This window comes from Tursiops truncatus, chromosome 20 (assembly GCF_011762595.2).
Source record: "Tursiops truncatus isolate mTurTru1 chromosome 20, mTurTru1.mat.Y, whole genome shotgun sequence".
NCBI lineage: Eukaryota > Metazoa > Chordata > Mammalia > Artiodactyla > Delphinidae > Tursiops > Tursiops truncatus.
In genome coordinates, this window is record NC_047053.1 from 36639955 (window position 1) to 36664264 (window position 24310).

General features: G+C 57.0%; 1 protein-coding gene across 7 annotated transcripts in view; it reads left to right on the forward strand.

Annotated features, from left to right (window-relative positions):
- Positions 1–24310, forward strand: part of ARHGAP23 (Rho GTPase activating protein 23) — an 81429-nt gene that overhangs the window by 13247 nt on the left and 43872 nt on the right. For 2 of the 7 annotated variants that reach the window (XM_033847504.1, XM_073798521.1), the window contains exons 1-4: positions 15759–15845; positions 20087–20248; positions 22808–22835; positions 24153–24248. In XM_033847504.1, coding sequence (XP_033703395.1) covers positions 15774–15845; positions 20087–20248; positions 22808–22835; positions 24153–24248 — 358 coding nt within the window. In that variant the 5' untranslated portion in view covers positions 15759–15773. Of the gene's footprint in view, positions 1–5175; positions 5826–15758; positions 15846–15978; positions 16543–19757; positions 19889–20086; positions 20249–22807; positions 22836–24152; positions 24249–24310 lie in introns of those variants that run through there. The other 5 variants (XM_073798520.1, XM_033847505.2, XM_073798519.1 and 2 more) reach the window with 4 other exon arrangements.

The following is a 24310-nucleotide window of genomic DNA, read 5'->3' on the forward strand; positions in this document are numbered from 1 at the left end:
AAGAGCTGTCCCTGTAGGTAGTGAGGCCCCTGTCAGTGGAGGTGAGCAAGCACAGACTAGTCTAGAGAGAATTCAGGCATTGGGTGAGGGGTTGACATAGAAAACCTTAAGGACCCTGCTTTGGGATCAGCACCGTGTGGTAGGAAATTAGAGGAGCAGGTGAGACCTGGTTCCCGCTGTTGGGAACTGGGGAGCGGAGTGAGAGGCTGGCTGCTGTGGTTTGGGCTATGAGGCTCCTCTGAGGAGAGGGAGTCCTGAGAGGCTGCCTGGAGGAGGCCTGGAAGGATGGGCATGGTTCTGACGGGTGGGAGAAGCGGGGAGGCCACTGCAGGCCAGGAAGGGCTTGGTGGCTGAGGGGTGGTGCGATGCCTGGACCACTGGCTCTGAAGTCAGCCCAAGGCTGCCTCCACATCCTGGCTGCCCAAAGGGGTTGGGTGTATGGTGGGGGTGGGGAACTGGTAGCTCCCTGACCCCCGCCCCCCAGACTCTCCTGGACGAGGGGCCAGGGCTACTCCCTGTGGCAAAGAGCTGGGGCCTGTAAGGAACAGAACTGCGGAAAGAAAGACTTCTTATGCCCAGTGCATTTGGGGGCGTCTGGGGGTCGGGGGAACAGTGGGGCCTTTGTCCCCAGCCACCGGGAATCTGGCCGAGCAGCCAGCCCTGGGTCTGGCTGGGCCCTCGGCAGGCAGGTCCTCTTTGAAGTGACCCTTTCAAAGCTCAGCCTGAATCCCTGGGAGGAGAGAACTTGGGGCGGAGCGTGGGGATGACTGAGACCCACAAGCCAAGGATGGAAACAGACCCAGGACTGGCCCCTTTGGTGGGAGGGCTGGGGGGAGGTGTGTGGGCCGGAGGAATGTGGTCGGGACAGGGGGACATGTGGGAGCCATGTGGGAGGACAACCACTCCAGGGTCTTGGCCCCCAAGTGAGGGTTAATTAGGGAAGGACAGAGTTCATTCTGGCCTGGTTTCCAACAGTCCCTGGCTTGACTTATCTCTGACTCTGGGCTCCTAAATCCACAGCTTTTTTCCTTTTTAATTTCCTCAAAGAGTGTGAGAGCTCCTTGGAGAGAACTGGGTGTAGACGCAGGACTTAGAGGCCTCGGTAGGAGGGAGGGGTGGAGATCTGGGCTAGCCTGAGAGCCCGGAGAGGCAGGAAGGGGAGGCTGCAGTGCAGACCCCTGCCCTCCACCACAGAGTTTCCACCATTCTCCAAAAGAGAGCGAGGGAGTGGGGAGAGATGCCCCCGAGAAAGGGAACATCTTTGTAAGTTTTAGCTGGACAGATATTGGAGACCATCCCCTCCCCTGCCTCCCCACTTGGCTCAAAGGGAAACTGAGGCCTAGAGAAAGGCCAAGGCCAAGGGACTAGAAGCAGAGGGGAAGGGACAGGCAAAAGTGGGAGGAAGAGGGAGGTTGGACGCCAGGTGAGAAGTGGGTTCAGGCTGCTGAGTTCTAATCCGAGGGTAGTGGAGAAGTGCCCATGGTCTCTCCAGCCCTGACCTGCTGTGATTCCATGAACCGGGGGAAAGGAAGGGGCGAATTTCTGTTGGCAGTTTTTTTGGGCTGAGCAGCGGACCGTGAAGCCTTTGGCAGCCCAGGTGAGACCCCTACCCCACCCTGAGGCTGTTTTCTGGTTCATGCCCCGCATCCCCACCTTCCCCTGGCACCACGGCACTCTCTGTACTTGGGAAGATTCTTCCAAATCTCCCTTTCCTCTTCCGAGGGTATGGCCCCTGGTTCCTCCCCAAGAGAGGGAGGAGGGAGCTGAGCACCCAGGCCGTGACTGGGGGCTGCAGGCAATTCTGGTACTTTCCTGTATCTTGCACTGGCATCCGAAGAGCTGAGCCCTCATTTGGCATCGTGCCCCATCTCTGCCTTGCAGCACCTGGTGTGGGTGAGGGGATAAGGGGGCAGCTGAGGTTGGACCCAGAGCCCAGGAGGGGTTGGGATGTCTGCAAGAGGGGAGAGTGGGAGCCAGGAAATGGGGGTCACACAACAAGGCCAGGACTGCTGGTGGGATGAGAAACAGGGCCCTCTTCCTTTCGAACTGGAACCTTTTCCTCCTCCAGTGGCTCCCAGGTGCTATGGTCCCCACAGTGCTAGGGAAAGCATTATCCGAGACTGGGTGTGGCCCAGGGCTCTGAGGACATTCCCAGGCCTGGCTTGTGTGAGAGCGTCCTCTCCCTAATTATAGCCTGGGGCAGGAGAAGGCCCATGACTCCAGAAACTGGAGGCTCAGTGCCTGGGAAAATCAGGCAGTGGCTAGATTTTCATGCCAACCATACTTTGTTCATTTGGTGACCATTTCCTCTGTGCCTTCTGGGTTCCAGGCTCTCTCTGTGGGTCTTGGGACCTGGGTGGGTATGACACAGCCCGGCTCTCAAGGGGTTCCTTTTCTCACCACCCAAAAGCTCCACTAAGATTTTTTCAGGGGTTCTGAGATGCGCATCTACAGTATCTGCCGGTCTAGAACACCCCTTGCCACCCCCCAAAATATTATCATAAAAATTGGCCTGATCTAACTGGGGAGACAGACCCAGTTAGACAGACCCTGTCTTCACATCATTTGAGTGTGAATGAGGTCACAAAAGTGGTAACAGGAGTTTACAGATGGAAACAGTGTCACTGGGGAGAATTGCTATAGGGATCGGTTAAAAAACAGTTGGTGATATGATTAATCTCCTTTCTCTCATCTCCTTTCCAAACAATAGTTAACAGTAGTTAAGCTGAGGATTCTTTATCGAAACTTCTTTTGATCAATTTTCAAGGACCATCGTGAAGTGGTTGTACATTTACTGATATAAGAACCAAGACCCTGAGAGGCTAAATTACTCCACCAAAGGTCACCCGGCATCCGAATTTAAATCTGGGTCTTTCTGAATCCTAACTAAGGCTGTCCTGTGTCACGGCTACATTCCCTGACAAGGAAGCGCCTGGGAGCACAGCTGCCACCCTGGGAAAGTGGACCCTTCCCCCTGCCCCCAGCTGAGCCTTGAAATCCAAGTAGGGTTTGGCCTAATGAGGGAAAGGTGGTGGATGCAGGCAGCACAATATGTTCTGCTTCTCCGTGACTCTGCTTGCACAGGGATTTTCCCTATGCCTCCCTGGAGTCTGGGTTTGCTCACGAGTGGTGTGGAGGACCCCATGGCTCTGGCAGTAAACAGGGGCTGAGTCCCTGCCTCCTCTAGAGACGCTCCAGCTCTGAGGGGAAGAAGACTTTACCAAGGAGGTGAGGCTTGCCAAGGCTTGAAAGATGCCTGCTGGGATCGGTGGGGTGGTGGAGAAGGGAGAGCAGGGCATTCCAGGCAGAAGGACCCAGCGTGAGCAAAGGCAAGGAGGTGCGAAACAGCCTGGCCTCTTGTGGGGTCAATGAAAGCAAGACTGAGAGTAAAGAGAGATGAGATTGTCAAGGCCAATGAGGGCCAGATCCTGTCCCTCTCGTCCGTCATCATGGCGGATCCTTCATGCCATACTAAGGAACTTGACTTGGTCCCGTAGATACTGTGGAGCCGTGGAAAGGTGTCAGGAAGTGGAGGCAGCAGACCAGCTGAGAGTTGCTGAGGGCTAAACGTGGAATTGGAGATGGAGAGGAGAGGAGAGGAGTGGGATGCATCACCCTCCTCCCCTCCCCAGAAGCTTCCGTGCCATCTCTTCCCCTTGTCTAATTTAGCCTTCCCTGCCTTCTCCATTTCACAAACTTCTATTTATCCTTCAAGGCTCAGTTCAAATATCCTTCTCTGTAAATCTGCCACCCCTCCCCCCACCAGCCACCAATTCCTCGAATATATGGGGATTTCCTCCTCTGGGGACTAGACTTTAAGCCCCATCAGGGTAGGGACTTTTGTCTTGTTCACTGCTCTATCTCCAGCTCCTAGACCAGGCCAAGCTGAATGAATATTGTTGACTGATGAACTGAAAATTTCCATAGCACTTCGCACGGCCTTGTGAAAACCCCATGATAATAATAGGAGTATTGGTTGCAACTAACATTTATTGAACATTCCAGTGCCAGGCACTGCTGTGCTCAGCACTTTATACACACTAGCTCTTTAATCTGCACAACAACAACCTCATGGAGAATAGATTATCTCTATTTTATAAACGCAGAAACAGAAGCTCAGAGAGGTTAGTAACTAGTCCAAAAGGATACACAGCTAGGAAGTGGGATTCAAGTTGGGATTCAAAACCAGATTCCTCTGAATCCTGTTTAGGAATGTTTAAACGCTACGCTCTGCAGCCTTTTAATTTTGTCTCATGTCTGTTTCTTCATAGAATCTCATTTTTTTTATTAATGAAAAAAAATCCTTTGTGGACTACTGAACTAAGATTTGTTGAACAACTTCTATGTGCTAGGCACTCCACACTAAGCCCCCTCAAGGACCCCATTTACAACTGAGGAGACTTGAGAGGAAAGAGACTTGACTGGGGTCACACAGCTGGGAACCTGATCTTACAACTCTTTGACGCCTCGCCCTCCGGGACACCTATCAATAGTGCCAGAATGAAAGAAAGAGGAGCCGGGCTCTGAGATTGACTGACTTGTTTGGGGGCACACAAGGGGCTGGACTGGGCCAGGGAAGTGCTCCCCACTTCCGTCATTGATGAAGAAAGGGGGTCCAGAGGCAGGGATGGAACTGTTGTAATTTCCCAAGTGCCCCGCTGTCTGTCAGACATGTGAGCTCCAAGGAGGAGAGGCTGACCTGGCGCTGGGGTGGGAGGGGATGGTATCACAGCAGCAGAGCCTTACCAGGACCTTGACAGAACAGGGTGAGAGGCCTCCAGAGGCTGCACATATCAGTGCGACTTCAGCCAAGGGGTGACCCGAAGGACCGCTTGGGAACCGCGGCTACCCGGGTGGAAGCCGCTGTGAGCTGGGGCCCTGCGCGGGTCTAGTGCCCCTTAGCACCACCTTCCCGGAAGGACAGAGACCCACCAATCAGATAAGCCAGCTGCTTTCTATTTGCATGTCATCTGCATGACCACACCTCTTCGCTCCTGCCACTCAGCCTCCGCCTCCAAGAGTGCCTCCTGGGCTTCCGCCCCATTTCAGGACCCTGTGCAGGGCTGGCGTGGGAGGGCTGGGCTGGGGGGCTGCGGGGCGTGAGGGGCAGACCTGGGCGGCCAGCATGGCCGCCCTATTCATAGCTCAGGGGCTGGCGTAGTTCGCATATTTGGCGTTACTCACGTCTGGCTGGCCCGCGGCTGCCACCCCTCCTTGCTCCTCCCTCCCTCTTCCTCCTCTCTTCACTCTTCCCTCTGTCTCCTCTCCCACCTTCGATCTCCACCAATTTTCCTGAAATCTAGGGTTGGCCGAACCCACAGGAGGAAACTGAGGCCTAGGGAGGGGGAGTGTCTTTCGGCCGGGCCTCCAGGGAGAAACTGGTAGTAATGAGGCGTATAATGAGGTGGCTGAGAGCCTGGGCTCTGCCAGCAGACAGACCTGAGCTTGCATCTGAGCTGCCGCTAGCTGTGGCACCCCGGCAAGCTCCTTAGCTTGCAGTCCGGGAAGCTTTTCAGAAACAGTCAAGCTGAGACTTCGAGGATAAGGGATCAGTTAAGGGAAGGTGGGGGAGGGAGAGAGACAAATGTTATATTCCAGGGAGAGGGAACTGTGGATGTGGTGGACCAGCCCTGAGTGGACAAGGGCTTGGCCAGCTGAGGTGAAGGGACAGCGGACCCTACAAAAGAGATGAAGCAGCTTCCCTTTTCTCCCCACCCCTTACTCCCTTATTCCAGCACCCCCCACTTTCTGGATCTGGTTCCTACTGAGGAGGGAGCAGGGAATACAGAAAGATGGACAAAGATGCGAAGCAGCCTCTGCCCCAGGTAGACCTTTCCTGGGGGCAGGGGGTTTGCCAACCATCTGCTTTCTCTGAGGAGAAGCTCATTCATTCCTGTACATTCAGAAGCAGTGTGCCGAGCACCCAATCTGTGCCAGGTGCCATGCCAGGAGCTGTGGATTTGACTGCCAGCAAAGCAGACATGGTTCCAGCCTTCCAGAACTCACAGCCCCAGGGGGGAGATGTTGGTCAAAATAACCTCATAAATATACAGGCACCATCTCGAGAGTGCTGTGAGAGGGTGCAAAGGGACCTGACCTGGTCTGGGGGCCAGAGAAGGTGTCTCTGGGGAGTGACTTTTTTGCTGAGAACTGCAGGGTGGGTAGGAGTTAATTAGGGTGTGGGTTGGTGAGGCAGGGAGGGAGCCAGGGAAGAGAGAACAGCATTCCAGAAACAGCATGTGCAAAGGACCTGAGGCTGGAAGGCTGCCTGGTCCGCAAAGGAAATGGAAGGAGGCCAGGGTAACTGGAGCACAGAGAAAGGGGGTGTGGTGGGCATGGAACCCAGAGGCACGTCCCACAGGGCCTGGTGGTCATAGTATTAAAACAATTAGTCTGGACTGTAAGGGGCCAGAGGAGTGATGGAGACTTGGGGTGGAGTGGACATGGTGAAGTGGGTGGACTCAGGAGACATTTGGGAAGCAGAGTCCACTCTGATGGGTGGGATGTAGGGCTGGGGCCATAACCCCTCCCATTTACTGGTTCCCAGAATGCTTTCCTAGCAACTTTGTCAGGCTGCTATCCCTAGCTTCATTTTGTAGTTGAAGAAATAAGAAAACCTGTGTGACCTTGAGGTCACACAGCCAGAAAAGGACAAGGGCCAATACCATTGGCAAGTGTGACCCTTTCTCTAGATCAGCTTTTCTCGATGCTGGGCCAGTGATCTCTCTCTCACCAGCCTTCTATCCCCCACCCCTAGGCGCCCTGTGGGTTAGCTCAGCATTCCCTACCTAGCACCAGACTGGGTGGGGGACCCAAGAGGCCAAGGTGGTGTGTGGGTGTGTGTCACACTTATCCCAAGAGGCTGCTCTGCTGTTAAATGAGGTAATGCATGGGAAGTGTGCCTGGCATATAGTGAGGGTTCAACAAATGTTAATTACTGCTGTGGCCGTTACAATGTCCCCAAATGCAGAGCCAGGCACATGGTAAGGGGGAGGATCTGGGGCCGAAGGCGTTGCTGCCTGGCCTCTTCTGACCACAGAGCCCAGCACAGAAATCATCTCAGCTCCCTCACAGGCAGGAGCCAGGGGAGGTTGTTTGTCCCTGCAGAGCCACCATCCATCCCTTCCACCCTTCCAGCTGCCTCTGCGGCATCATGGGCTGGATTAGGGAGAGGTTCAACTCTTAGGCAGGGTGAAGGGATAACCTGGGCAGGTTGAGCAGGGCCTGGGGTGATGGGGGGGGTGGTTTCAGGGGTGGAGCTGAGAACCTCTCCCTGCAGGGTGCCCTTGGGGAGACTTTGGGGATCTGCTGAGACCTGCCTTGGGAGGGGATGACGTCTCCGCTTGACTTGGACTGAGCGATCCCCTGGAAGAAACCAGTAGGTGCATCTGTTGCCTCTGCCCAGGTGGTCAGATAACAGGAAGCATTTCCAGAGAGAGGTGTGGGGGACAATAGGAAGAGCCATGGCCAGAGTTCTCCCCCAGTCTCCTCTGAAATGAGCTGTTCAGTGTGGAGTCAAAGAATGGATACGATGATTTTGGAGAAGAGTCATTGCAGGCATTTTCTGGCCTTCAGGAATGACTGTCCCTAACATGATCTTGTCTGAAAAAGGGCTCTGGCCTCTCTCCAGGACTCCTTGACCAACTAAAGTGAGACCCTTCCCACAGTTGCTCTGTCCTTCTGCAGAAGACCCTGCTCCTCTGTACGAGATGGGGAGGGTGACCCTGGGGCCTGGTTGGGGGCCTGGAGAGTGCAGTGGGGGAGGTGGGGTGGAAGGAATGAGGGCACCCTGCCCACTCTGGGCTGTGAGGGAGCTAAGTGTGCCAGACCTGGGCCACCAGGGGGCTCTCCCGCACACGGGACCTGCCTGCGTCCCTGACAAGACTGCATCCTTCAGCGTTCAGGCATGGTTTTCTTGGACCGTGTGCACGAGACAGCACGCGAGAACGGGGTCTTGCCTCTATGTGCACACCCTGGTATGTGTGTATATGTTACGGGTGGTGTGTAAGCGTATGTAGGCTTGGGAAAGACATGTGTGCTGGGGGGGGTGTCAGGCCTCAGGGGGTCAGGAACCCCATACTTAGCCTGGCTTTTGCTAGAAAAACTCTTCCAAGGTTCTGACACCTTGGAACGTGGCCTCTCAAGGGACTGTGCGTCCATCAGTCCAGCCTCCGATAGATGGTAGGTCCTCGTCAATGCCAAGGACCTACTCTGTGGGAGGTTCAGACTCCCCTGGAAGCCTGAGAGCTCCCCTTGTGCTCGGTCTACTAGGGCCTCAAAGATGACAGCAGGGGTTCTGAGAAGGCACAATGGACGGGGTGGGAGGGAAAGGTCCTCCCGGCAGGAGGTACCCAGCTGTCCCGGGCAGTCTCTGTGGGCAGGGCCTGCTCCTGGGCCCCATTGGAAGACCCATTCATTTGTTCCATCTTCTTTCAACGATATATATTTTTTTCATTTGAATTCTGACTTTGCCATTTTTTTTGGTGTGTGGCAAAATATATATAACTCAGAATTTATCATTTCTAAGTGTAGAGTTCAGTGGCATTAAGTACATTCATATCGTTGTGCAACCGTCACCATCACATGCCTCCAAAGCTTTTTTTTTTTTAATTTATTTATTTCTGGCTGCATTGGGTCCTTGTTGCTGCGCGCGGGCTCCCTCCAGCTGTGGCGAGCGGGAGCCACTCTTCGCCGCCGCCGCCGCCGCTGTGCGCGGGCCTCTCTCTGTGGTGGCCTCTCTCGCTGCAGAGCACGGGCTCCAGGCGCGCAGGCTTCAGTAGTTGTGGCTCGCGGGCTCCAGAGCGCAGGCCCAGCAGTCGTGGCGCATGGGCCCAGTTGCTCCGCGGCATGTGGGATCCTCCCGGACCAGGGCTCGAACCTGTGTCCCCTGCATTGGCAGGCGGATTCTTAACCACTGTGCCACCAGGGAAGCCCCTCCAGAGCTTTTTTCATCTTCCCAAACTGAAACTCTGTACCCACTAAACCATAACTTACATTCCCCTTTCCCGCAGCCTTTGGCAACCACCGTTCTATTTACTGTCTCTATGAATCTAGGTATCACATATAAGTAGAATCATAAAATACTTGCCTTTTTGTGTCTGGCTTATTTCACTTAGCATAATGTCTTCAAGGTTCATCCATGTCGTAGCATGTGTCAGAGTTTTAAGACAAAATTCCACTGTATGTTTGTGCCACATTTTGTTTATCTAATTCATCTGTCGTTGGGCATTTGGGTTGTTTCCACCTTTTGGCTTTTATGAATAATGCTGCTATGAACATCATTGTACAAATATCTGAGTCCCTGCTTTCTCTTCTTTTGGGTACATGGCCAGATGTGGAATTGCTGGATCATATTGTAATTCGATGTTTAATTTTTTGAGTAACCACCATACTGTTTTCCACCATTTTGCATTTCTACCAGCAAGACATAAGAGTTCCAATTCCTCCACATTCTCGCCATCAGCAAATAATTTTTGAGAGCCTACTATGGACAAAGCACTCTAGCGGTACAAATACATTTCTTTACTTTTTTAAAAAAGCTTACTTATTTATTTTTGGCTGCGTTGGGTCTTCGTTGCTGCGTTGGGGCTTTCTCTAGTTGCGATGACAGGGGCTACTCATTGTGGCGGCTTCTCTTGTTGCGGAGCACGGGATCTAGGCGTGCGGGCTTCAGTAGTTGTGGCCCATGTGCTCAGCTGCTTCATGGCATGTGGGATCCTCCCGGGCCAGGGTTCGAACCCGTGTCCCCTACATTGGCAGGAGGATTTTTAACCACGGCACCACCAGGGAAGCCCACAAATACATTTCTGAAAATTTAGTAGCTATTGTCCTTAGGAAGCTCTCAGTCTAATGTGGGAGACTCAGGCCAGGCCCTTGAGCAGTCTCCAATCTGAGGAGGAAAGACACAGGCCATGACCTCTGGGAGACTCTGGACTAAGATGGGGCAAAAACAACAAAAACAACAGTCCTGCTCTCAGGGAGCCCAATCTGATGGAGGAAGCATAACTTCTTCCTTTTGGGGTGTCCCCAGACAGGCCCAGAGACCAGAATGGATACGTGGAGGGCATGCCTTGAGACAGTCAAGGGGCTGATGAGTGTCGTAAATCAGGGGCTGGAGAGGGCTTGTGGTGGGCCCTAGCCCACACTGGCCCACGGTTGCCTGGGCGATGGCCCCACTGTTTACTTTGTGGCTGGCTCCAGACTCACCGTTTTCTGCAAGTGCTCATTTCCCACCATGAGGAAAGCTACTCATCTTTAGTTTCTCCTCCCTCTGGTGTCCCTGAGGAGGGAACTGGTTCTCTTGCTAGGAGGGGGCCCTGCCAGCCTGGCACCTTTGCCATCCTCCTTGTCTGCTGGGAGCAGGTTCCATCCTGGGGTCTCATGTCGCCCGCCCCTTCCTCACTCCCAGATGGCCTACTGACAGGGCTCTGGGCCTGCCGAAGTTCTGCTATGGAAGGGGGGCTCCTGATGATTCCTCCCTGCTTATTAGGGGGAGGTGGGGCACATAGGGGCCTGTAGGGGGTAGGCAGTGAGAGGTGGTGGTGATGACCTCATGAGTAGGTTCGCCTGGGTTTGTACAGACCTCCTTGAGTGTCTGCATGTGTCACTGTCTTTGTGTACGTGTGGCTGAGTCGTCTGCATGTCTGAATGTGAGTGTGGTTGGGTGTGTGAGAGTGTGACTATTCAAAAGACAATAAAAACATCTTGCATTGACCTTGAGGGCATTATGCTAAGTGAAATAAGGCAGAGAAAGACAAATACCTTATGTGTGACCTCACTTATATGTGAATCTAAAAAGAACCCCCCCAAACAAAACCCCCCCAAACCCCAAGCTCACAGATGCAGAGAACAGACTGGTGGTTGCCAGAGTGGCGGGGATGTGGGGTGAAATGGGTGAAGGGAGTCAAAAAGTACAAACTTCCAGTCATAAAATAAAGAAGTCCTGGGGCTGTAATGTACAGCATGGCAGCTATAGTTAATAATCGAGTATTGCATGCTTGAAAGTTGCTAAGAGGGTAGATCTTAAAAGATCTCATCACAAGAAAAAATTTCTGTAACTAAGTATGGTGACAGACGTTTAACTAGACTTATTGTGGAGATCATTTCAATATATACATAAACATCCAACCATGCTGTACACCTGAAACTAATATAACGTTACATGTCAATTATACCTCAATAAAAATTTTTTTAAAAAGAAAACAAACAAAAGTTTGCATTTATTGAACCCCTATTATATGCTCAAGACTTTCTTTAATTGACTTAATTCTCCTAAGAACCTATGAGGTGGAACTTAGTGTCATTCCCATTTTATTGGTGAGGAACTGAGGCTCAAAGAGGTTAAATAACTCACCCAAGGTCTCACAGCCAGAAAGGGTAGGGATAGGACTCAGCCCCAGAAGTCCTGGATTCCAGAGGACCCTGGAGCCCACGTGCTAACCCCTGAGCCGTACTGCCACCGGAAGAACTAGGGGATTCTGTGCTGGGATTGTGTTGGTCCCTCCTTGATTTCTGGCATCACGAGTGCTTCCTCCTCCCTTTTCTCTCACCCGCCCCTCCCCCAGCCTTCCTTGGCTTGGGCCCAGTTTCAGGGTGGGAGAGGAGTGTCGCAACACCCTCACTCGGGGCAAGACTGGCCCTGGATGGGGAAAGCACGGGGTCTGGAGAGACCCTCTGAACCACCCGCTGCCCGCAGGCTAGACCGAGTGTGGGGTTCCCAGGTTCCCGGTGACGCGGGGTTATCTGCACATTGAGGGTGTTGGGGAGACCCGGGCCTGCCTGGCCGGCTCATCCGCTTGGCCTGTTGGGGCATGTCGGGACTGCACACAAGTGGTGCTGGGAAGCAGGCATCTGAGTGGGGCAGGAGGGTGGAGGAGGAAGGAGGGGGCGGCTGCCCTTGAATGAGGAGAGACTGGGGCAGGGGTCAGAGGCCCAGGCATGGGCGGGGCGGGCATGCCTTGGGTATCGCATTGCCTACATGCCTGGGATGAACGGGCTGGCAGGGGATTTGCTCCGTCTGTGTGTGAGGTTGTGCGTGTGGGGTGTCCCAGTCTGATGGTGTGCGATGGGTGTATGGAAGCAGTCGGAGCTTTACAAATGCCGGATGATTCTCTTGGGTTGGGGGCATTGTTTGTCCTGTGGTTTGAAGCCTGCATTCTGGGAGGAGGCACACAGCAAGCAGAGGAAGGAAATGCAGCCGAATTGACCCTGGGACCCCTCTCTCTCACTTCCTGAGCCACACGCCCTTCAGCAGTATCAGTTTCCCTCCTTCTCCTATCACCTGACCCTTGGGCTGCAGGATGCTTCCCTCTTCCCCAGTTTCTGGTTGTCAGGCTGGCGCCTGCAGCCTTCTGCTCCTCCAGCTCAGCCCACTCTCTGCTTCAAAGGCTTACCTGGGAGGCCCCTAACCCCGCTCTCAAACAAACTGTCCGCTCCCAGAGAGAAGAGGCCCTGAACCCCTGACACAGGGGCTCCTTTGGTATGTGTATGGGGGTCTCCCTTGGTGGGGCTGAAGGCAGCTGGCTTGGGCCTGGATCTGGAATTGGGGACCCCTGAAGACTTCAGGAGCTAGGACAACACTAGTAGAACGGTAAGCGCCCTGAGGGTAAGGTCTACACTCATCTTGTTTTTCTAAGGTGTCCCAGCCCCCAGCACAGCCCCTGGCCCACAGCAGGCACTCAAGTCGTGGTTCTTGAATACATAAATGAGAGGATAATGGACAGAGATCTGAGTTAGGGGTTAGAACCCTGGGATGGTCCCACCTTAGTAAAAGCAAGCCTTGAACCAGTCACTTGTCCTCTTTGAGTCTCAGTTTCTGCATCTGAAAAACGGGTATAAAAACAATCTCAAATATTCAACTCTTAGGGTAAGGGTCAAATGAGATAAAGTGAAAGTGCTTTCAAACAGTAAAGGATGATCTCACGTGGAGAGAGGAAGACCGGATGCCCTCCCTTTGGGGGTGCAGTCCCCAAGCCCTCCGCAGGGGACCTTCAGGAAGATAAGGTTGAATGGATTTTGCAAGCTGGTCAAACTAGAGGATTGATGGGAGGGACTGCTCAGCGGGGTAATTCCTGATTTGGGGGGAGGAAGCTGGCGAGGGTGTAGGGGAGGAGGACTCACTAGGCAGGAAGGCTTGGAATAGAATCTCAGCTACGCCTGGTATTTCCCAGCCCTTGGCCCCCTCCCCCACTGCACTCTGGGGCCCACCCCACATTCCTTTCCCAAAGGAAATGGGGGAGGGGGCCGAGAGGCTCCCCAGGCCTGGAAGATCATCTATTCAAACTATGTATAAGTTTCTAGGCCCTGCGGTGTGTACCTTGCTCCTGACATGCCTGTGGAGAAAGCTGGGGTGGAGTGGGTGTGGTGGGGAAGGTGTGGGTTTGTGTTGGAGGAGGCTGTTACCTCCTTCTGGGGGCCTTGTTGCCCCTGTCAGACTAGAGGGCAGGAGATGGGCGTCACAGATGGCTTCTCGTTTCCCAGGTCTCTGCTGCCCTGAGTACAGAAACCCCGCGCTGCTTCTCCACCTCGCCTCCCCCTGCAGCCCTCAGAGCCGGCCCTCAGAACCCTTAGCAGTTTCGAGGGAGGGGGGGAGTCGATTCTTTTTTTTTTTTTAACGAATTTTTAAATTTTATTTTTGCTGCGCGTGGGCTTTCTCTAGCTGCGGTGAGCAGGGGCTACTCTTCGTTGAGGTGGGCGGGCTTCACATTGCGGTGGCTTCTCTTGTTGCGGAGCACGGGCTCTAGGTGCACAGGCTTCAGTAGTTGTGGCTCACGGGCTTAATTGCTCCGTGGCATATGGGATCTTCCCTGACCAGGGCTCGAACCTGTGTCCCCTGCATTGGCAGGCAGATTCTTAAACACTGTGCCACCAGGGATGCCCCAGGGAGGTTGATTCTTGATCCAGATACACAGCAGCACCTGTTGGCCATGAGAGGCTCCATGGGGCGTGAGACGGGAGAGTGAGTCTTATTTCCTCAGAACCAGGGACTGGACTTGCAGCAAGAGGAAAGGAAGTTAGGCAGCTGGGGGGACTAACTGGCTGCCTGCTGGGAAAGCGGGTCAGACTCTGAGTCAGGACATCCCTGTGGTCATTGCCCTCCATTCGGGGCGGCAGAGGCTGACATGGCTGAGGACATTCTCGGTGGTGCTTCCAGCTGGTCTGAGGTCCTGGTCTTTGGAGGGCATGACGAGGGCAGGAATGATCCTGACCCAGAAGCCTCGGTTTTCTAGTGATGGGGGCGGGGGAGGTGCTGATGGAGATGCCAGGAGCCCTGCTACCCCTGACCGCGGTCCTTTCCCACTCTGTCCCAAGCCCTCCTGACTCAGCGCTGGTGGCAGCCTCGCTCTTCCCTTCCGGCTTCCGCCAGGGTGGGGGTGGGGGTCCAGCTCCTGCACAGGGGGCCCAGCAAGCGGCAAACAGGAAACAGGAGAACAAAACCGCTCCCTGGCCCCCACACGCCTCACCCTCACCCTTCCTCCACCCCCCACCCCCGCTCCTGCCCACCCCCATGGTCCTCTATTTCTCTTCCTTCTCCCCTTGGTTTCCCTTCCTCTCTGTGCCCCTCTTTCTCTCTCCTCTACCTCCCCCCACAGGATCCTCCATCCTGGCCTGTCCTTGCTGGGGACAGCAGGTGACGGGACGAGGGAGGGAAGGGGGAGCTGACTCTTATGCCTGGTTCTCCCTTCTGGTGGCTTCCCCCCCAAGGGCCCAACCCTATGACTCTTCCTCCCTCGACTCCTAGATTTGGGAGCAGGGTTGGGCTGGATCTGCTCCCCTCTGCCCCCAGCCTCCCTGACCTGGATGCTGGCTAGAATTTAGGTATAAGACCCGAAGTTGGAATGAGGGGCTCCGGACTTGGAGTCCCAGCGCTGCCCTAACGAGCTGGGTGCTCTTGGGCTTCTGTTGTTTTCTGAAAACTAGGTCAGGGCAGTGGCCCCAGGCCCCGGGGAGTGGCTGTGCGGGGGGAGCACACGGTGGATAGTCAAGTGGGATAGAAATGGGGGTGGCCATGACACGCCTACTAGCCAAGGCCTCTGTCGGCCCCACCCGGGAAGGGGCCTGGGAAGAGAGAGAGCCAGGAAGGGGCGGAGGGCAGGGTCTGCCGTGGATTGGGGCTTCCTGTCTGACTCACATGCTAGGGGTGAGGTGGGGGCCAGCTTGGAGCCCATTGTCGGCTTGTGGTGGCCCCTCTGGGTAGAGCATAATGGGCAGGGAGTCCTGGGGAAAAGGGTCCGTCACACGCTCCCACAGGTGGTGGTGGGAAGGGTATAACGTGACTCTGAGGTGGGGTGATTATGAGAGAGCGCTGCTGTCTGAGCAGGGCAGTGTGTGTGTGTGTGAGAGACCTGAGGGGGCACGGCAGCAATGCATGGAGTGGGTGTGCTGGGTAGTGTGTGCACGTCCTCTAGGTGTGTGCCTTCGTGGGGTTTGTGGGTCTCTCTGGGGGGTGTGTGTGGAATGTATGGGTGGGCAGGTGGGGGTCTGGTGTGCTTTCAGGGGCACAGTGGGTATGCTTGCAAATGTGTCTCTGTGGGGTGTGTGGGCCATTGTACCCATGGGAGGGTGTTCAAAGTGTGTGCGCACACAGAAGGATGGCCACGTGCAATGTGTTTATGAGGGGAATAGTGTGTTCGTGTGTGTGTGGGGGGGGGTATGGGGACAGAGGGGGAGTGAGTGACTGTGTGTGTCGGGGAGGGTGTGGGCTGTCTAGATGTGTGTGTGGTGCGGGTCTGTAAAGGTGGGTTGGGTGTGTGTTGACATGTGTACGCGTGGGAATGTGTATTTCTCTGGGGCACCGGCAGCTGGTTGAGCTTTGGACTGGAAGGAGTATAAGCGTGCGCCGGCAGGTACAGTAAGTTTTTGTGTGAGTGGAGTGAGTGAGTGAGTGAGTGAATGAGTGAGTGAGTGAGTGAGTGAGTGAGTGTGTGTGTGTGTGTGTGTGAGTGACTGCGGGGGCTCTGTGCAGGCCCTCTCGTGTGTGGGGGGCGTGAGTGTGTGGGATGGGGCGGCCGCGCACAGGGGCCGCCCCGGAGGGGGAGGTGTCTGCCCTGCGAGACTCGCCGGCGTGTCCGGGCTCAGGCGCCCTCGGCCAGGAGGCGCGGGAGGCGCGGAGCTGCTGCAGCCGTCCTGCCGCCGTCCGCGCGGGCCGGCCGTCCCCTCGGGGCCCCAGGGCTCCGGGCCCGTGGCTCCGGGGGACGGGCGGGGACCCCCGGGGCCCGCCCGCCGCCGCCGCCGCCACCCGGGGGGCCGAGGACGCCGCCCGCCGGGCGCCGAAGAGCGGCCGCCGGCCCCCGCGCAGCGCGCCAGTCTCCGGAAGCCCGGCACACGGCGCGCTGGGGCCGGGGCGGCGGCCGGGCCCGGGGGCCCCCGCCGGCCGCGGCGCTCGTGGGCAGCGCTGTGTGGCGCGTGGAGCGCGCGGGGGCCGGGGGCTGGCGCTGGGAGCGCGCCGTCGGCGTGGACTGCAGCGCCCCGGAGCCGCGCTGCCTCTGGCTGCCCTGCCTCAGCCACAGCGACCGCCGCGCGCCCGGGCAGCGCCCGGCCAGGGTGAGCGCCTCGGGGGCCAGCGGGGTCGGAGGCAGGGGCAGGGGTCCGGGCAGGCCTCGCCGCGGTGGGTGGGACCGGGCCACCAACTCCCTGCGTTCCTTGAGCTGTGTGCGCCCTGCGCTTGGGGACCGATCCCCTCCGGAGTGGAGAGTGAGTGAGAAGCTGGAGAGATGTAGGTGAGGGCGGCAGGCTCGTGGCTGAGAGCTTTTCCAGGGGTGCCGGATTACAACCCTCAGTCTGCCTGTGGCCTCCAGCGGGCTCAAGCCTCTTGGTTTATAGGCGGTGGAAGGATGGAAGGGACCAGGGTTGTTTGAAGAGATGCCAGGACATGGAATCCTGCAGAGTTTGGGCTGGCAGTGACCCTGAGTCAGAACCATGCATGGGTACCCTAATGAAGCAGGAGGGGCATCACTCTGCCGTCTCCCTGGTAGGGGACCTGGGCGCAGAGACACACAAGGGTTTTCAAGCGAGCCAAGGAGGCTGAGGTGGCAGAATGGGCCCCAGCAGGTAATGAGTGCTCTCAGGGTGAGGACTGACAGGGCTGGAGAGGGGGGTGGGGACAGCGTTTCAGGATCGACCAGGCTGGTAGGGCGTGAGTCACAGTGGGCGCCATGCCCAGCATGAAAGCTGCACTCCCTGCAATGACCTCTTTATGCTTCTGGGGGAGGGGAGGAGCAGGACTCCTGGGTTCTAGTTCCTGGTGTTGCCAACCCACCATGTGTCCAGTTCTGTCTAATTTGTGGCCCTGGGGTCACCTGCCCTTCTCCCACCATCAGTTGTATTTCTAGATGTCTCTTTCTTTCCTGACATGAGAGTGGGAGTGTTTGGAAATAGATCTGGGCCTGGGAGCATTAATCAGTGATTTCCCTATGTCTTCTGAGCCTCTCGCTCTCCTTCCCCTTGTCTCTGTGCCTACCTCAGACAGCAGAGTTGGGGATGTGTGTGAACTGTACCTCTTCCCAATCTAATCACCTTCCATTGCTGCTCCCTTCTCTGTTTCTGCATCTGTCACCTCCCTCCCCTTCAAGACGAGAGCAAGACCCAGTATTGTCCCAGGTTGGAGGGGAGGAGAGGAGAGGAAACATGCATGTATAACAGAATGAAGGACTGAGGTTAAAACTAAGGAAGAGCTTCCCACAGGAGAGCGGCGAAATCTGGCCACTAATGGGGGCCTCAGTGTCTCCTCTTCAGGCAGGGGTGTGGTAGCTGTGGTGGGGGATTACCACACTGACATTCTCAGGAACCTCATTGGCAGGGATGGGGGAAGAAGCAGTGGAAGGAAGGAAAAGAGGAAAGGCAGAGGTAGAGCTTAGGGAGGGGGCACCAGTGGTGCCTGGATGAGGAGAGGACCTGAGAGAGAAAGGCATGCCCACTGCGCTGGATTACAGGCCCCTCCTCTAACTGCCCCAGCCGCCCCCAGGAGTGGCACCCCCAGGCAGCTGGCAGCTCCAGTCAGGATGTGTGCTGGGGGAAAGGTGGGGGACGTGCGGGGACCTGTCCCAGCCACTTCTCGTCACTGGGGCAGCTGGTGGCTTAAACCTTAATCCAGGACACCAGCAAACAATAGGCCCTGTGAACAGCCTCAGCCCAGAGCCTGGGTGGAGGGCATGCAGGGGAGGCACCCCACACTGGGGAAGAGCAGGGGTTTTGGTAGGAGGGAGCAGTGGAGGGTCCCCTGAGGCCCTCTTCCCTCCCTGATCAGTTCCTTGCCAGGTCTGTAGAGATAGGAAATCCAGGGGATTTCAGACCTCAGCAGAATTCCCAGAGAATTTTCTCCTCTGGGCTCCTCAGACCCCCATGGGTCTAGGACTATAGCCAGACTATAGCCACAAGTGGAAGGAGCTGAGGGGCCATCACTGGGCCTCCTGCCCGACGCCAGAATCCCAGCTAAGTCCTCCTAAGGCCTCCTGGGTGGGGGTTGTCCAGCTTTTGCTTGGACCCTTGTGAGGACAGAGAACTCACAGCCTCATCCAGGTAGCTTTGCAGAAGTGTGTGATTATAGAGTGGTCTCCCTGGCCCAGAGCTTCACCAGGCCTCCTCGTATCTTCCACCTGGCTGTGTCCTCTGGGACCGTACCAAGTAAGCCTATTGCCTCTGTTACGTTTTTCTTTAATCTACCGAGATTTGAGGATATCCCCTCCCCAAACCTCCCGCCCCATGCAGCCCAGCCTCCCACCCCACGCAGAAATCCCTAGCTTAGGGCTGGGCACAGGACCTGCTCTTTCTGCCGGATGTGTGAGCAGGAGGGTGGATGCAGGGACTTCTCAGTACCAGTACATTTGAGTGGCGGATTCGAGCTGGGGAAGCCAGGGGAACTTCGTAGTGAAGTGGGAGCCCCTCACCCCGAAACCGATGGTCTTCTTCCCTCTGCACCCAGCCGCGCCTGTCTTCCCGCAGCTGAAGGCTCCTGCCTGGTGCCAAGGAGGAATGAGGGGGTGAGGACTGTTGAGGGTGGGGGAGGGGCTTCTTGCCCTTTGAGGGGTTTGGGTTAGGGGCACCAGGTAGGTTAGGCTGCCCGAGGTCAGGGGTTAAAGAGCCCCCGAGGGAGCCCTCCTGGCTTTTCACTAGGCAGCCTGTCCGTGGCTCCCATGTCCTCCAGTCTGCCGTCTGCCTCCCTGTGTACCCATCTCTCTGACACCCTCCTGTCACCCACTTTCCCTCTCTGTGTCCGAGCAGGGCACTTGAAGGGAGCCCCCTCTCAGGCACCATCCTCCTCTTCTCCCTCTTGCCTCAGAAACAGACCCGTGTGCCCCCAAACCCTTGTCTTCAGACACCCTCTGCCCTGTCATCTTGGGGAGTCCCAAGTATTCCGGTGCGGCGGCCAGAGGGCAGCGGAGTGTCTCCCCTCCCCCCCCACACCCGGTTCTCCACTCAGTTCCGGTGAACCGGCCAGGCCTCTGGGCTGGGCTCCGAGCCTCAGTCCCGTCAGTGGACTCTCTGATGTCCAGTCCGCTCCCTTGTGGTTCGTCGTCCCCCACCTGTTCCTGCTGCTGCTCCTGAAGGATGCACGGGTGTGTCAGTCTCTGCGCCTGCGTGTGCTGTGTGCGTGTGTCTACCTGAGTGAGCATGCATGTGCTCATCGGTGTGTCTGTGCACCTCTGCACATGAGTGTGCTTGTCTGGGTGTTTGGGATGTGTCCTGTCTGCATGAGTGTGTATGGATGGGTCTGTGTCTGCATAGGTGTGCGTGTGTGCATGTGTGAGATTGGGCAGCAGGCGGGGATGAGCTCAGACAGCGGCAGACACTTCCCAGGCCGGAAGGCTGTGTGTCCAGAGTCAGTGAACCTTGGCCGAACCGAATTGAATGGACACGTGGCTCGCTGCACTGTTATTTCCCTGCTCACAAGGTGTTGTGAGGGGATTGAGGAAAGAAAGAAGGAAGAAGCTGTTGGGCTGATGAGGGGGGAAGGGAAGGAGGAAGTGGAGAGCAGGGGTTCGGTCAGGGCACAAGAGGGTCTGTGCACCTGGCAGCCCCCCAGGTCCTCTGGGCTGCAGGAGGCAGTGTGCAGACTGGCGTCTCACCCTGGCTCCCTGTGCTCCCACAGCTGCCACTGGGCCCAAGAGATGGGTGCTTTCCCGGGCGCCCCCTCCCCTGGCAGGGCCCGAGGACACTGCGGCTGCACAAAAGCCTCCAGGACGGCTTTGGCTTCACCCTGCGCCACTTCATCGTGTACCCGCCTGAGTCCGCCGTGCACTGTAGCCTGAAGGTACACGTCCTGTGCCCCTGCCGGCCTGGCCTGAGGGAGCTTTCAGGGGGGATTCCTTTGTGCTGTCCCCTCTCCGGTGCTTTGGTGGCCTGGACAAGAGGGTCACCGAGAGGCAGGGGCAGCCCTGGCTGGGTCATCTGTGTGGGGTGATCGTAGACAAGCCGCCTCCCGCTCTGGGCTCAGTCTTCTCAGGAGAAGGGGCTGTGGCTGGCTTGGGGCAAGGAGCTAGAGGTGGGGGAGCCGGGATGCCCCCCCCCAACTCTCAGCCTCTGGGAGGTGAACAGCTTCTCAGAGAGATGGGCTTCCGGGGACCCCTTGTCCAGTGGCCACTTCTGAGCTGGGTTAGTTGCCTCTACCTAGCCTGAGCTCTCCGGGAGTCTGTCCTCCGGGACCCCTCCCAGAGCGCCCCAGGCCCTTGCTGGCCTCAGATTTGGGCCTGGAAAGAGCCCTGGGATGGGCTGGAGACCTGGGTTCCAGTCCTGGCACAACTCCTAACTCACTGTGAATGTTGGGTGGGCTCACCCTCTCTGGGCAGCATTTCTCCTGCCATCTCCTGAGGGCATGGATCTATTTGACCCCTGAGGGCCCTTCCAACCCTCATATGAACATCCAGTTCTCTGAGTCCAGGAACCAGGGCTACTCAGCCTAATCCACGGTGTGGGCTGGGGGTGGGGGTCCGTGACAGGAGGACATGAGGGGGGCCTAGGCAGGAACTAGGGCTCCCGAGGAGGGGCCGGCTCCCTTCCCCCACCTCTCTCCCAGCAGGAGGGGAGAAAGATTTATTCTGGAGTCCGTGAACCTGTTTCTCCCCTCCCCCAGGGCTGGGACCGGCCTGCACAGCTGTTGGGGGACTCTCCCTTGGGGAGCTTAGTCCCACCTGCCAGAGAACCAAGGCATTGGATTTCTCTGCCTGTGTCTGTGTGCCTGCACGTGTCTCTTTGTATGCACACGTGCGTGCATGGTATGCTAGTCATGTACGTGCATGCGTGTATATCTAGACACGTGTCTGTGTATACGCTTCATGTGTACACGTTGCTGTGCAGCTCTCACACCTGTCCCTGAGTCTGGGGCCCCTGCATAAACTCTTTGCACTGGCTGTAAGTGGGGGCTGATGGTGTGTGGGAGGGGCCCTGCCTCACCCCTTATGCCCCAGGACACCAGCCTCCCAATTCCCTGGAACCTCCCTCCAGTCCTTCCAGCCCTCCTTCTCCAGAATGTCCCTCCTTCCTGGCCCTTCCACCTTCTCTCAGGGAGCCCTGCTGAGGGTGACCCTGCAGACACAGCCTGAGTGGTCTAGACTGGGTGGTGGACCTGTCTCAGAGAGACCTCGCTCACATGGGGGGCTGGAAGACCCTGGGGCAGGGCAAGCCAGGGACGGGCTCCATCCCTTTCCAGAACATGCCCAGGGCTGGGAGCCCACAGGGAGCTCACCCACCTCAAGGCACCCATCTGCCTCTGCGACCCACTCACCGTGCTGGCAGCTCACATCAGCGGGCACACTCCCCGCACGGGAGGGCAGGGCCAGAGGGACTGCTCTCCAGCAGAGCCCAGCAGCCTTCCTGTCCTGGCTGGGATGCCCAAGAGTCCTGGGTTCCAGCACTGGCTCCTCTGTTGTCTCTGAGTGGCCTTGGACAAGTCACACCCTGTCATCTGTGAAGTGGATGATCTGTACAGAGGATTAGACAAGACGACCCCAAAGGTCCCGTCCAACTCGAAGATGCCACACCCTGCTGGCCTGGCCTGTCTCTCTCACTTTGTCCTGCCCTTGTTCCTGATTCCTCCCCAGGTGCAGTGCCCTGCCCCGCCCCCTCACTCACCAGGATGACCCCAGACACCTCCCTTGTGGGTCTCCTCGACTCCATTTCTTAGCCCTGCACCTAGACACCAGAAGTATTTTCACATCTGCTCTCTCCCACTCAAGAACCTTCACTGGCTCCCTCTTTCTCTCCTTTCAAAGCTGAAAGCTTTAGTCTGACTCCTGTCACTTGCTGGTGTTGACACTCCTTCTGCTTCAGCTCAGTTGATCCAGTCCTGTTTCTGCCACCAAGTACCAGCACACTCCACTCACCTCACCCAGAATGCCTTCTCCCAGCCGGCGTCAAACTTGCCTTAAAACCCCCTCCCAGAGGGGCTCTAATCAGGCCTTCCCTCCCCATGCTCTAAGAGCTGATAGCCACTGTTTGCACTTGTCATGCCTGCTTATCTGTGTCTGCCTGGGTCCTGTCTGTGTGTGAGTGTGTTTGGCCCCTCCCCCATTGGGCTTCGAGCTCCCCAAGGGAAGGGGTCGTGGGTCCCCCATTGGATCGGGGCCTTTCGGACGGCTGAGATGTTGATGCAGCAGGATCGGCAGGCGTGAGAGGGGGCTCCTGTCACCGGGGGATGCTGCCTGGGACTTGACCTCCCCGTGGACACCCCTCCCACCCCCTCTGGCTGCTGGGCTAGTTGAAAGATGATAAGAGGGGAGGCAGCTGGGTGGGGGAGCTTGAAGGGGCCCTCCCAGGTGGAGCTGGGCCTCCCCCTGTGCTGCCGAGGGCCCACACCCACCTCTGTTCCCTGCAGGAGGAAGAGAATGGAGGCCGAGGAGGAGGTGAGGAGTGGCAGGGGGCTGGGCTCCAGGGGCTGGGGCTGAGCTGGGACTGGTCCTCCCGCTGGTGTCTCTCCCTCTCCCCCAGGTCAGCCTGGATTCTGCTGCGCCCCCCACCCTTGCCTGATGCCCCTGTCTTGCCTCTTCCCTGTGTGTCCGCTCGAAACCTCTGCTCACTCTCTCTGTCCTCCCTTTCTTTTCTCACAGTTGTCTTCCTCTGGGCCTGTCCATTGTGCGCTGGGGGTGGCGTTCTGGGGAGCAGATAGGTTTCTAAGTCCTGACCCCTGCCCTGGAGTTACTCCCAGCCTAGATGGAGGCAGAGGCAGGGCCTGCAGGGCCCTTGGGGCGGGAGGTAGTGCGCCGCTGATCAAGGGCTATCCTTGGGGATAGAGACACTGGGGTTCTCGGGGCATGACGGGGGCCCTGAGGTCTTTCTCTTTTCAGATGTGAGTCTAACTCCCCTGGCTGTCACCCTTGCTCTCCCAAACGGCTCCTTACTGGAACCCAGGCTTCCCGGGGTATTCAACACAGAACCCCTTGAACAGGCAGACTTCCTTCTCTGCCACTGGGGCCTTTGCTGGGCAACCATGGGGCCACTGTCTTCCCGAATCCCCATTGCAGAGGCCTGTGCTGGGGGAGGAACCAGCTGACCTAGAGCAGGCCCGTTTCTCTGGTGGAGACAGTTAACAGTTAGCAGTTAGCACTTAGCAGCAGAGGAGTACTGCTGGGGTGTAACATGATGTCATGAAGGGCCGAGTGCCAGTCCCGGGATCCTTAGGCCTCTGCTTGGAGTGCCCTGACCCTGGGGGAGGGAGTGGGGTGGGAGGTGCAGGTGCTGGGTCTCTGTGAGCCTCAGGGTCTTGCTTGGCTCTCCTTGGGTCTGGGTGTGGACACTCTGTGTGTGTGGGTTTTCCTCCCTGCTGTGTATCTTCAGGGCTTTCATGGCACCCTTCCTTTGTCTTGTGACTTGTGTGTGTGTGTGTGTGTGTGTGTGTGCGCGCGCGTGCCCATGTCTGTCTGTCTGCCCCTCTAGACCGTGAGCTCGGGAAGGGCAAGGGCCAGGTCTGTCCATCCTCTGTAGTCTACTTTCTAGCACAGTGCTGGGACGCAGGAGCCATTTAGGGAGCGACTCCGTGTGTTTTCGTTTTTCCAGCAGTGTGTTGTCTGATCCTGTACATCCGTGTCCCTGTGGATGTGTGGGTCTGTGTTTGTGTCCGTGTGAGTGCGATCACTGTCTGAGTGTGTGTCCCCTGTGTGTGTAGCGTGCATGGGTGTGACCTTCAGCAGCCACCCCCAGCTAACCTGGCTGATGCTCCCCAGGACCCTCCCCCCGGCACCGCCTGGAGCCCATGGACACCATCTTCGTCAAGAATGTGAAGGAGGATGGCCCTGCCCATAGGGCGGGGCTTCGAACAGGTGAGCTGTCCCAGTTACATGGCTCATCGCACAGCTCTGGGTCTCTTCTCCCTACCCTCTGG